The 13,296-nt window shown below is 43.4% G+C and overlaps 1 protein-coding gene across 2 annotated transcripts in view; it reads right to left on the bottom strand.

Moving 5' to 3' along the window:
• The window catches only part of NUP188 (nucleoporin 188), a 63,835-nt gene that overhangs the window by 30,525 nt on the left and 20,014 nt on the right, over positions 1-13,296 (bottom strand). For both annotated transcript variants that reach the window (XM_019033188.4, XM_019033187.4), the window contains exons 9-12: positions 7,421-7,632; positions 6,624-6,738; positions 5,171-5,371; positions 2,896-2,985 (exon numbers count right to left, since the gene is read on the bottom strand). In XM_019033188.4, coding sequence (XP_018888733.3) covers positions 2,896-2,985; positions 5,171-5,371; positions 6,624-6,738; positions 7,421-7,632 — 618 coding nt within the window. The remainder of the gene's footprint in view (positions 1-2,895; positions 2,986-5,170; positions 5,372-6,623; positions 6,739-7,420; positions 7,633-13,296) is intronic.

Genomic DNA, 13,296 nt, shown 5'->3' with positions numbered 1-13,296 from the left:
CCAGAAAGCAACAGAGAAAAGAGGCAAGGCACAGTGGCTCACACCTATAACCCAAGCACTCTGACAGGCCAAGGCAGGCAGATCACTTGAGGTCAGGAGTTTGAGATCAGCCTGGTCAACAAGGGGAAACACTGTCTCTACTAAAATTACAAAAACTAGCCAGACATGGTGGCACACACCTGTAATCCCAGCTACTCAAGGGGATGAGGCAGGAAAATCACTTGAACCCAGGAGACAAGAGTTTGCAGCGATCTGAAATCACGCCACTGTACTCCAGCCTGGACGACAGAGTGAGACTCCGTTTCAAAACAATAAAAAATAAACATAGGCCGGTGCAGTGGCTAATGCCTGTAATCCCAGCACTTTGGGAGGCTGAGGCAGGCGGATCACTTGAGGTCAGGAGTTTGAGGCCAGCCTGGCCAACATGGCAAAACCTCGTCTCTACTAAAAATACAAAAATTCGCCAGATGTGGTGGCGTACACCTGTAAACTCAGTTACTCAGGAGACTGAGGCAGGAGAATTGCTTGAACCCAGGAGGCAGACTTGAAGTGAGTGGAGATCACGCCACTTACTCTCCAGCCTGGGCGACAGAGCGAGACTCCGTCTTAAAGAAAAATAAATAAGGCCAGGCACGGTGGCTCACGCCTGTAATCCTAGCACTTTGGGAGGCTGAGGCAGGCGGATCACGAGGTCAGGAAATCGAGATCATCCTGGCTAACACGGTGAAACCCCATCTTTACTAAAAATACAAAAAAAAGCCAGGCATGGTGGCAGGCGCCTGTAGTCCCAGCTACTTGGGAGGCTGAGGCAGGAGAATGGCATGAACTCAGGAGGCAGAGCTTGCAGTGAGCCGAGATCATGCCACCGCACTCCAGCGTGGACAAGGGCGAGACTCCGTCTCAAAAAAAAAAAAAAAAAAAAAAAAAAGGAAAAGAAAAAGAAATTAATTAATTAAATTTAAAAAGTAAGCAACGGAGAAAATAAAAAAGAAAAGAAAGCAACAGAGCTATCAAAATATATAAGGGTAGTGTCAAACAGATTTAGAAGGCTGTTACAGGCCAAATATGGGACTGAGCATAAAAAAAATAACTTCGGCCAGGCATGGTGGCTCACACCTATAATCCCAGCACTCTGGGAGGCGGAGGTGGTGGGATCACCTGAGGTCAGGAGTTCGGGACCAGCCTGGCCAACATGGAAAAACTCCATCTCTACAAGAAAAACACAAAAATTAGCTGAGCATGGTGGCACACGCCTGTAGTCCCAGCTACTCAGGAGGCTAAGGTGAATGGATCATCTAAGCCCAGGGGGTGCAGGTTGAAGTGGGACGAGATCGTGCCACTGTATTCTGCACTCCAGCCTGTCTCCAAAAAAAAAAAAAGAGACAATGTTTTCTGGGGGGCTTTTGTGTGATAACGGTTGTAATGTTAAGTTTTGTTGAAATGTCTGTAGATTAAGTTAAATAATATCTGACATTGGCTTTGAAATAATCAAGGAGGGAAGGGGCAGAAAAAGGATTATCCATGAGATGACAACTGGTAGAAGCTGGTGATAGGCTCATGGGGTTCATTATGTAATTTTGTCTTCTCTGGTATAAGTTTGAAATGTTTCATCTTAAAAAACATTTTAGGCTAGGTGCTATAGCTCACACCTGTAATCCCAGCACTGTGGGAGGCTGACAGGGATGGACAGCTTAAGCCCAGAAGTTCAAGACCAGCCTGGGCAACAGAGTGAGACCTTGTCTCAAAAAAAAAAAAAAAAAAACCTGCTGCAGAAGACTTACTAGCACCAACAAATGTCTGGGACACATGTACTACAGAGTAAAAAAAAATGAGGTTACAAAACGGTATATATTTGGGAAGCCGAGGTGAGAAGTCCTGGAGTTTGAGACTAGCCTGGGCAACATACTGAGACCCGGTCTCTTAAAAAATAAACAAACAGGGCCGGGCGCAGTGGCTCACACCTGTAATCCCAGCATTTTGGGAAGCCAAGGCAGGCGGATCACGAGGTCAGGAGTTTGAGACCAGCTGGCCAAGATGGTGAAACCCCGTCTCTACCAAAAATAAAAAAATTAGCCGGGCGCGGTGGCAGGCACCTCCAATCCCAGCTATTTAAGAGGCTGAGGCAGAAGAATCGCTTGAACCCAGGAGGCAGAGGTTGCAGTGAGCCGAGATCGCGTCACTGCACTCTAGCCTGGGCAACAGAGCAAGACTCCGCCTCAAAAAATATAAATGCATAAATAAATAAATAAACAGAAATTTTAAAAATAGTATATCTATTGTTGTTCCATTTCTAGAGAAGAATTACTATATTTCATGTATATACGTATTTGGAAAATGGAAGGGAATACATCAAAATGTTATCAAGTTATCTATGTGATAGGACTATACTTTTTTCTTTTTACAGCATTTTCTGTTTTTTCTACAATTAACATTTATCACCTATATAACAGTAAATGAAGACAAGGCCGGGTGCAGTGGCTCACACCTGTTATCCCAGCACTTTGGGAGGCCGAGGCAGGCGGATCGCCTGATGTCAGGAGTTTAAGACCAGCCTGGTCGACATGGCGAAAGCCCGTCTCTACCAAAAATACAGAAATTAACTGGGTGAGGTGGCGGATGCCTGTAATTCCAGCTACTTAGGAGACTGAGACAGAAGAATCGCTTGAACCCAGGAGGCGGACGCTGCAGTGAGCCAAGATCGTGCCACCACACTCCAGCCTGGGGGACAGAGCAGGACTCCATCTCAAAAAAAAAAAGAAAAAAGTAAATAAAAAAATGAGCGCAGTAAACAAATTAACACGAGGTAAATAATATCAGATCCAATGGGGGTATATTTTTGGGACTTGATTGCAAAGCTGGGCAGTAGAGACAGCTTCATGAAAGCCAGACACTGACCTGCTGATTGCCCAGTGTGTGCAGCTCCAACGAGGTCAGAACGAAAGAGAGCAGTCCATAGACACACATGCATGCAGTGCTGGTGGTGCACTGGAATGACAAAGGAGTCAGTGAATCATTCTGAGTAATACAACTCTTCCCCAGGTTCGGCATAATCCTATCGCATTCATATATCCTTTGTAAACAAATGGGAAGGAAATCTGAAGCTTCATAATTTTCCTAATTTAGTTACAAGATCAGGAAGACAAAGGGAGAAAAGAGAAAGCAGTAACCACAAATATTACAACAAAGTCAAGAATAAAATCAGAAGGGAATTATTGCCAAAATCATCAAAGTTTGTGTGGGGAAGAAGAAAACCATATCCAGCCTACAGTAAACAGTCTGCATGTGGTAATGGGAATTGATACAGCACCTGAATGGCCACCAAGATAAGCCAACCAGTGACAACAAGTAGGGCCTGCTGGCTGAGTTTTCTTCCTTTTAAATAGGCTTTGTTTTGTAGAGCAGTTTTAGGTTCATAGCAAAACTGAGCAGAAAAGTACAAAGATTTCCCATATATCCTCTGCCTCCACACATAAATAGCATCCCACCAAAACAGTACAATTGTTACAACTGAATAACTTCAATTGGCATTATTATTATCACCCAAAGTCCACAGTTTACACTAAGGGTCACTCTTGTGTTGTACATTGTATGGATTTTTGGACAAGTATGACATGTATCCACCATTGTAGTATCATATGGAATAGCTTCACTGCCCTAAAAATCCTCTGTGTTCTACCTAATTCAGACCTCCTGCTCCACTAGACCGTTGGCAACCCACTATTCTCTTTAATGTCTCCAAGGTTTTGCCTTCTCCAGAATGTCACGTAGTTGGAATCATATACTATGAAGCCTTTTTAGATTGGCTTCATTTACTAATATGCATTTAATGTTTTCTCCATGTCTTTTCATGGTTTGATGGCTCATTTAGCAGTATATAAATATTCCATCATCTAGATGTACAACAGTTTAGTTATACTTACTGAAGGACCTTTTAGTTGCTTTTGAGTTTTAGTAATTACGAATAAAGCTGCTATAAAGGTCTGTGTGTATGTTTTTGTGTGGATATGTTTTCAACTCCTTTGGGCAAATGCATACCAACCAAGGAGTATAATTGCTGATTTGGCCGGGCATGATGGCTCACACCTGTAATCCCAGAACTTTGGGAGGCTGAGGTGGGCAGATCACTTGAGATCAGTAGTTTGAGACCAGCCTTGCCAACATGGTGAAACCCCGTCCCTACTACAAATACAAAAAATAGCCAGGCATGGTGGCAGGTGCTTGTAATCCCAGCTACTTGGGAGGCTGAGGCACGAGAATCACTTGAACCCGGGAGGCAGAGGTTGCAGTGAGCTGAGATCCACTGGACTCCAGCCTGGGCAATAGAGCAAGACTCAGTCTCAAAAAAAAGAAAAAGGAAAAGAAAAAATAATTGCTGAACCTGAGGTTTCATTTCACCACGTCAAAACGAGCTCACTAGCTGGCCACGGTGGCTCACGCCTGTAATCCCAGCACTTTGGGAGGCCAAGGCGGGTGGATCACGAGATCAGGAGTTCAAGACTAGCTTGGCCAAGATGGTAAAACCCCGTCTCTACTAAAAATACAAAAAATTAGCTAGGCGTTGTGGCAGGCACCCATAGTCCCAGCTACTTGGGAGGCTGAGGCAGGAGAATCGCTTGAACTTGGGAGGCAGAGGTTGCAGTAAGCCAAGATCGCACCACTGCACTCCAGCCTGGGTGACAGAGCAAGACTCTGTCTCAAAAACAAACAAACAAACAAACAAGCTCTCTAAACCATGCCACTCAAACCCCAACATAAGACTCAAGAGAATTTCTAATGCATCTTGTTACAGTTGATTAAGTCCCCTGAAAGTGACTTCTCCAGTCAATATGGCCAAAGCTATCTTCTTAAGACATACTTTACTGGCAAAGAGTTCAAACCGTTATCTACCATTTACTGGCATTTTTGTTGCTTTGGGCAAATTACATCTCTCTGAGTCTCAATTTCCTAATGTATAAAACAGAATGATAATCTTTAACACGAAGAAGTGTTACAAGGATTCAAAAAGATAATGTTCATAAACATTATAAATAATGTCTGATGATGTCTAAATGCTCTCAAAAAGTTAGTTACAACATGATCCCATTATCCACACCACCATTATAACTATTACATTATTATAATGCTTCTGCCGGCTCACTCCCATGCTCACCACCCAGAGCCTTAAACTCACATCATTTCCCCCACTGGCAAGGGACTGGAGCAATCGGGTCAAGTACTGAAACACATTCAGCTGGATGGCTGTGCCACCTATCTTCCGGACCACACTGTTTGTCTCTTCTGGGTTCAGAGTGTGACGGAGGAGAGCCCAGGCCAAAAGCACTGGGGCATGATGTGGAATGTCCCCAAAGGTCAACATTAAACAGTCCATATCCTAGTGAGAGAAGAAAACACATCTACATCTCCGAACAGAAAGTGTCAATATCCCTCGACCAGATTCTTCATCACGCTCAATAAGCAAGCCATAAAGAGTGGCCTCACTCTCTCATTCTGATATTTCACTCTTCTCAAACCCCCAGTCACCTCACTAATAAACCCCTCAATTACAATTACTCTTCCTTTACCCACAAAATTTGTCTACTAATTTTATGTAGTCTTAAGATTATAAAATGCATGTTAAAATAGACATTCCTTAGAAATTTTATCCTGATCCTTCTCAAACTTTCTACGCTCTATCTTCATTTTCTATCTTCCTAACCATCTCATCTCAATGTTTTTCCCCTTTCCTCTTCTTTCACAGGCTCCTTAAATGCAGTCAATCCCCAGGGTTTTCTCCTTGGGCCTCTTTTGTCCTTGTACCATCTCCATGAATGAATCACTCTCACAGACTCAATTATCACCTTGGTATAGATGACTGACGAATCTGAGATTTCCTCCAGGTCTAATCAACTGTTTAACATTGTAGAGGCCGGGCACGGTGGCTCAAGCCTGTAATTCCAGCACTTTGGGAGGCTGAGGCAGGTGGATCACTTGAGGTCAGGGGTTCAAGACTAGCCTGGCCAACATAGTGAAACCCCATCTCTATTAAAAATATAAAAATTAACTGGGCGTGGTGGCGTGTGCCTGTAATCCCAGCTATTCCAGAGGCTGAGGCACAAGAATCGCTTGAACCCAGGAAGTGGATGGAGGTTGCAGTGAGCCGAGATGGCACCACTGCACTCCAGCCTGGGTGATAGAGCAAGACTCTGTCTCAAAAAAAACAAAACAGACTGGGCATGGTGGCTCACGCCTGTAGTCCCAGCACTTTGGGAGGCTTAGGCGGGAGGATCACGAAGTCAGGAGATCGAGACCTCTTGGCCAAAATGGTGAAACCCAGTCTCTACTAAAAATACAAAAATTAGCTGTGATCCCAGCTACTTGGGAGGCTGAGGCAGAAGAATCACTTGAACCCAGGAGGTGGAAGTTGCAATGAGCCAAGACCGCGCCACTGCATTCCAGCATGGTGACAGAGCTAGACTTCGTCTCAAAAAACCAAAACAAAACAAAACGAAAACATTGTAGAACCTCTGCATCACTGAACAATGTAGAGTTCCACAACACTGAAAATTTTATGCAGCAGTTCAATAATTGAAAGCTACTACTAACTTATAAACCCTCTGAAAAAAAAGAGGCTATTCCAAGTTCACCTGACAAATAAGCCCATCCTGCGCAAACTGATGCAGTTCTCTTCTGTCATCCAAAGCACACTTATGCAAGGACTCAATATCCATGCCCTCCACCAGGATGAGGGCACTGAAGTAGCTAGAAAGAAAAATAGTATCACCATGTTATATATCCCGTTCTGAAACTCACTAGAGACAAAGGTGAGATATAAGACACTGCGATATCAAAAAAACCTATTGGGCCAGGCATAGTGGCTAACGCCTATAATCCTAACACTTTGAGAGGCAGAGGTGGGAGGATCACTTGAGGCTAGGAGTTCAAGACTATCTTGGACAACAAAGTGACACCCCATCTATACCACACACACACAAAATTAACTGGTATATATCTTTGCTCACAGAGTGACCAGGCCCCCAGTTATGGATATATCCATGGTCATAAATAGAGAAAAAACAAGAAATTTAAAGTCCATAGACTATAACCTGAAAGAGAAGAGTGAGCATATATGCCTTATTTATCACTATCTTGTTAGCATTTGCATAGTGCTTGGCCTACAATAGTTGTTCAACGAATTTTTGTTCAATGAATGGATGAACCCCTTAAATGAAGACAGTAAGTAAAAGAGCAGATTACAATACTCATTTTGAGAGTCCTCTCTCAATCCCAGTCTTTACTCCCTACATGAAAGGGAATGTGGCAGTAGACCTATTTCCCCACCCATTAAGTGAAAAGTACACCTACCCCCCACCTGCTTACATACCACTATAGTATCAATGCTCTAAACACTGCAAGTTCCATGATGTTCAATTCACTGACTTACCCAATCCGATCTACAAAAGGATCCATAGTCTCATCCACCAGGTGCCTATTGGTCTGCCTACTACCAAATCCTTGCTCTTTAAACATCTTGGTTAACACAAGTAAGTCACTGGGTGCCATCTCAAAGTATGCATAATAAAGGAAAATAATTTCTAGCAGCATGGACTGTTCCCGAAGGCACTGAACAAACCAGCGAGACACTTGGCGCTCTGTCTGTACAACCAACAAAAACAAAATGGGAGAGAAATAACATGAGATTAAAAACAGTACTTAAAAAACATTTTTTAAAGAAAGGGTCTCAATCTGTCACCCAGGATACAGTGCAGTGGCAGATTATGGCTGCTCAAACTGCTACACACAACTGATCCTCCTACCTCAGCCTCCTAAATAGCTGAGACTACAGGCGCAAGCCACTGCACCTGGTCCGTATTTAATTTTTTTTTTTTAAGAGACAGATTTTTTGCTTTTTTTTTAAGAGACAGGGTCTGACTCTATCACCCAGGCTGGAGTGCAGCAGTACAATTATAGTTTATGGCAGCTGCCCTCTCACCTGAGCCTCTCGAGTAGTTAGGACTAAAAGTGAGCACAAACATGCCCAGCTCATTTTTTCTTTTTTTAAATTTTTGGAAGAGAACAGGTCTTGCTATGTTGCACAGGCTGGTTTTGAATCCCTAGCCTCAATCGATCCTCCTGGGAGGCCAAAGCACTGGGATTAAAGGCGTAAGCCACTGTGCCCAGCCAACCAATGTATCTTTTCTTTTGAGAGAGGGTCTCGCTCTGTCACCCAGAGTACACCCACAGCTCACTGCAGCTTTGACCCACCGGGCTCAAGCAATCCTCCTGCCTCAGCCACCCAAGTAGCTGGAACTACAGGTTAGCACCATGTCTAGCTAATTCTTTTAATTTTTTTTTGAGACGAAGTCTCACTCTTATCCCCCAGGCTGGAGTGCAATGGTGCAATCTTGGCTCACTGCAACCTCCGCCTCCCAGGTTCAAGCAATTCTCCTGCCTCAGCCTCCCGAGTAGCTGGGATTACAGGCGCCTGCCACCACGCCTGGCTGATTTTTTTCTTTTTAGTAGAGACAGGGTTTCACCATGTTGGCCAGACTGGTTTCGAACTCCTGACCTCAGGTGATCCGCCCACCTTGGCCTCCCGAAGTGCTGGGATTACAGGCGTGAGCCACCGCGCCCAGCCAATTTTTTAAATTTTTTGTAGAAGCAAGGTCTTGCTATGTTGCCAGGGCTGGTCTTGAATTCCTGGGCTCAACCAATCTTCCCACCTTCACCTCACAAAGTGGTGGGATTACAGGCCTGAGCCACCATACACTCAGCTGCAACAATGTATCTTAAAAATTATCTCCTATAAAGGTATAGTAAAAATTTTCTGGACTAGCAGGGTGGCTCACGTCTATAAGCCTAATACTTGAATACTTTGGGAGGCCAAAGTGGGAGGACTGTTTGAGGCCTGGAGTTCAAGACTAGTCTGGGAAACACAGTGAGACTCCATCTCTAGAAAAAGTTTTTAAAAATGAGCCAGGCATAGAGGTGCATGCCTGTAGTCCCAGCTACACTGGAGCCTAAGGCAGGAGAGTCACTTGAGCTGGGGAGGTTGAGGCTGCAGTAGGCTACGATCATGCCCCTGTACCCCAGCCTGGGTGACACAGTGAGACTCTGTCACACACACACAAAAAAACCCTCCTTATTTTTAATCCTTTTATTTACATAATAATTCATTATGTGGATATGCCATAGATTATTCAACCAATACACTCAATATTTTTAACACTACATAGTATTCCACTGCACATAAATGCCATCATTGATTTTACCTGCTCACTTGGATGGATGAGCATTTAGGTTACTACCAATCCCTTGCTAATAAACTCATACTATTCAACTGAAAAAACAACTAGACATTCTTTCCAGGTGTACAGGTACAATCACCAAGAAAGATCATAAGGTAGGCCATAAAACATGAGACAGTAAATTTTAGAAGACTAAAATGACAAAGAATGTGTTCTCTGATAACAGAATCAAATAAAAACATTGAGAACAATAAGATGTTTCGTCTGCTATAGTACTTCACACCTGTAATCCCAGCACTTTGGGAGGCCAAGGTGGTCAGATCCCTTCAGCCTGGGAGTCCAAGACTAGCCTGGGCAACATGGCAAAACCTGCAGCATCTTGTAGTCCTAGCTAGTTGGGAGGCTGAGGTAGGAGGATTACCTGAGCCCAGGAGGTCAAGGCTGCAGTGAGCCGTGATTGTGCCACTAAACTCCAGCCTGGGCAACAGAGAAAGAACCTGTCTCAAAAAAAAAAAACCCAGATATTTACGAAAGACATCCAATATTTGGACATTAAATCCAGAGAGTCTCACTCTGCGTGACAGTGAGACTTCTAACACATACACACACACACACAGAGACAGAGACAGAAATCCATTTAAAAAGGGAGAAAAAATATATACATATATAAAAAATAAAGAACAACGCTGGGCACGCGCACACACACACACACACACACACACACACACAGACACAGAGACAGACAGAGACAGAAATCCATTTAAAAAGGGAGAAAAAATATATACATATATAAAAAATAAAGAACAAGGCTGGGCACGCGCACACACACACGCACACACGCGCGCACACACAGACACACACACACACACACACACACACACGGAGGCAGAAATCAATTTTAAAAAAAGAGAGAGAGTCCAGGCGCGGTGGCTCACGCCTGTAATCCCAGCACTTTAGGAGGCCGAGGCAGGCAGATCATGAGGTCAGGAGTTCGAGACCAGCCTGGCCAACATGGTGAGACCCCCATCTCTACTAAAAATACAAAAAAAGCTGGGCGTGGTGGTGGGCGCCTGTAATCCCAGCTACTTGGGAGGCTGAGGCAGGAGAATCATTTGAACCCAGGAGGCAGAGGTTGCAGTGAGCCAAGATCACACCATTGCACTCCAGCCTGGGCAACAAGAGTGAAAATTAAAAAAAAAAAAAAAAATACACAACAGAAATCAATTAAATATAAAACAGACATTACAATAAAGAAAACTGGCCAGACGTGGTGGCTCACCTCTATAATCCCAGCACTTTGGGAGGCTGAGGGGGCCGGATCACCTGAGCTCAGGAGTTCGAGACCACCCTGAGCAACATGGTGAAACCCTGTCTCTACTAAAATACAAAAAATTAGCTGAGATTAATAGTGCACACCTGTACTCCCATCTACTTGGGATGCTGAGGCACAAGAATCACTTGAGCCCTAGAGGTGGATGTTGCAGTGAGCCAAGAATGTGCCACTGCACTCCAGTTTGGGCTATAGAGTGAGACTCTGTCTCAAAAATAAATTTTTTTTAATAAAGGAAATTGAAGACAAAAACTACCATTATCAGAAATGAGTAAGAGCACAGCACTAGACTCTAAAGAGAGTAAAAGCATAAGAAAATAATATGAACAGCCTTACGTAAATACATTTCACCAGTGAAATGAAATGAACAAATTCCTTAAAAGATACAAATTACCAAAACTGTCCCAAATAGAAACAGGAAACTTGGATAGCTCTGTATCAATCAAGGAAAACAATTCAGTATTTAAAACTTTGTTAGAAACTTGATGAAAATTTTAAAAAGAGATAAAAAAATTTTAATCAATAAATAAAAGAATTGAAAACCTTCCCACAAAGAAAACTCCAGACCCAGATGGCTTCACTGGTAAATTCTATCAAACATTTAAGGACAAGCTCCAAAAGGCAGGAGCCATAATAGACAAAACTGACAAAAACATTTATCAAAACTTAAAATTTTGGCCGGGTGAGGAGGCTCATGCCTGTAATCCTAGCACTCTGGGAGGCCGAGACGGGTGGATGACCTGAGGTCAGGAGTGAGACTAGCCTGGCCAACATGGCGAAACCCCATCTCTACTAAAAATAACACAAATTAGGAAGGCGTGGTGGCACATGCCTGTAATCCCAGCTACTCGGGAGGCTGGAGGCAGGAGAATCCCTTGAACCCGGGAGGCAGAGATTACACTTAGCCAAGATCGTGCCACTGCACTCCAGCCTGGGTGACAGAGTGAGAGCGTCCCCCCAAAAAAAAAAAAAAATTAAAATTAAAATGTTGGCTCTTGGAAAGATACAGTCTAGGAGCAGTGGCTCATGCCTGTCATCCCAGCACTTTGGGAGGCGCCAAGGCAGATAAATCATTTGAGCTCAGGAGCTTAAGACTAGCCTGGGCAACATGGCAAAATCATCTCTACAAAAAAAAAAAAAAAAAAAAAATACAAAAATTAGCCAGGTATGGTGGTACCCGCTTGTAGTCCCAGCTACTTGTGGGGCTGTGACAGGAGGGTCACTTGAGTCAGGGAGGTCGAGGCTGCAGTGAACCATGTTCCCACCACTGGATTCCAGTCTGAGTGACGAACCGAGACCTTGTCTCAAAAAAAAAAAAAAAAAAAAAGAATTAAGGGGGGAAAAGACAAGCCACTAGGTGGAAGAAAAAAGTTGTAAAACATCTATCTGGTAAATAGCTTATATTTACAATACTGTATATACAGAACTCTGACAATTTGATAAGACAAACATCCACAAAAAACAATGGGATAAAAATGTGAACAGACACTTGACTGAAGAAGGTGTAAGTAAATAAGCACGTGAAAAGATGTTCAACATCACTAGTCATCAGGGAAATGCAAATTAAAACCACGGTGAGACCAGGTGCGGTGGCTCACACCAGTAATCCCAGCACTTTGGGAGGCCTAGGCGGGTGGATCACAAGGTCAGGAGATTGAGACCAACCTGGCTAACACGGTGAAACCCTGTCTCTACTAAAAATACAAAAAATTAGCCGGACGTGGTGGCATGCCTGTAGTCCCAGCTACTCGGGAGGCTGAAGCAGGAGAATCGCTTGAACTCAGGAGGCAGAGGTTGCAATGAGCCAAGATCGTGCCACTGCACTCCACCCTGGGCGACAGTGTGAGACTCCGTCTCAAAAATAAAAAAAAAAACCCACAATAAGACAGGCATGGTGGCATATGCCTGTAATCCCAGCCTACTCAAGAGGCCAAGCAGAAGGATCACTTGAATCCAGGAGTTCAAGGCCAGTTTGGGCAAAATAGCAAGACCCTATCCCAAAACAAACAAACCACAATGAGATATTACTATATACTTATTTAGGATGTTTAAAATTAACAGCCATACCAAGTGTTGGTGACAATGTCAAACAAAAAGAATTCTCATACATTTCTGGTGGGAATGCAAAATGGCATAGCCACTATGGATAAACAATTTATCAATTCTTTATAAAAATTTCCATTTACGGCTGGGCATGGTGGCTCATGCCTGTAATCCCAGTATTAAAAATACAAAAATTAGCCAGGTGTGGTGATGCGTGCCTGTAATCCCAGCTACTCAGGAGGCTGAGGCAGGACAATCGCTTGAACTCAGGAGGCAGAGGTTGCAGTGAGTCGAAATCGCGCCACTGAACTCCAGCCTGGGCGACAGAGCGAGACTCCGTCTCAAAAAAAAAAAAAAAAAAAAAAATTTACATTTACAACTCAGCAATCTCACTCTCAGGTATTTATTTACCGAGGATAAATGAAAACTTATGTCAAAAAACCCGTATGCTAATGTTCATAGCACATTATTCCTAATAGTCAAAAAACAAAAATGACAAATGGCTGGCTATCAACTGAGAAATGGATAAACAAAATATGGTATATCCACACAATGGAATGTTTACTACTCAACCATAAATAAGAATGAAGTACTAGTACATGATATAACATGGATGAATCTCAAAAACATGACATTAACTGAAAGAAGCCAAACAGAAAATTCTACATATTGTGTGGTTCTATTTATATGTAATTCCAG

The sequence above is a fragment of the Gorilla gorilla genome, chromosome 13, assembly GCF_029281585.2.
Source record: "Gorilla gorilla gorilla isolate KB3781 chromosome 13, NHGRI_mGorGor1-v2.1_pri, whole genome shotgun sequence".
In the NCBI taxonomy this organism is placed as follows: domain Eukaryota; kingdom Metazoa; phylum Chordata; class Mammalia; order Primates; family Hominidae; genus Gorilla; species Gorilla gorilla.
Note: the sequence above shows the minus strand (reverse complement) of the source record. Positions and strands in the feature narration are given on the sequence as shown.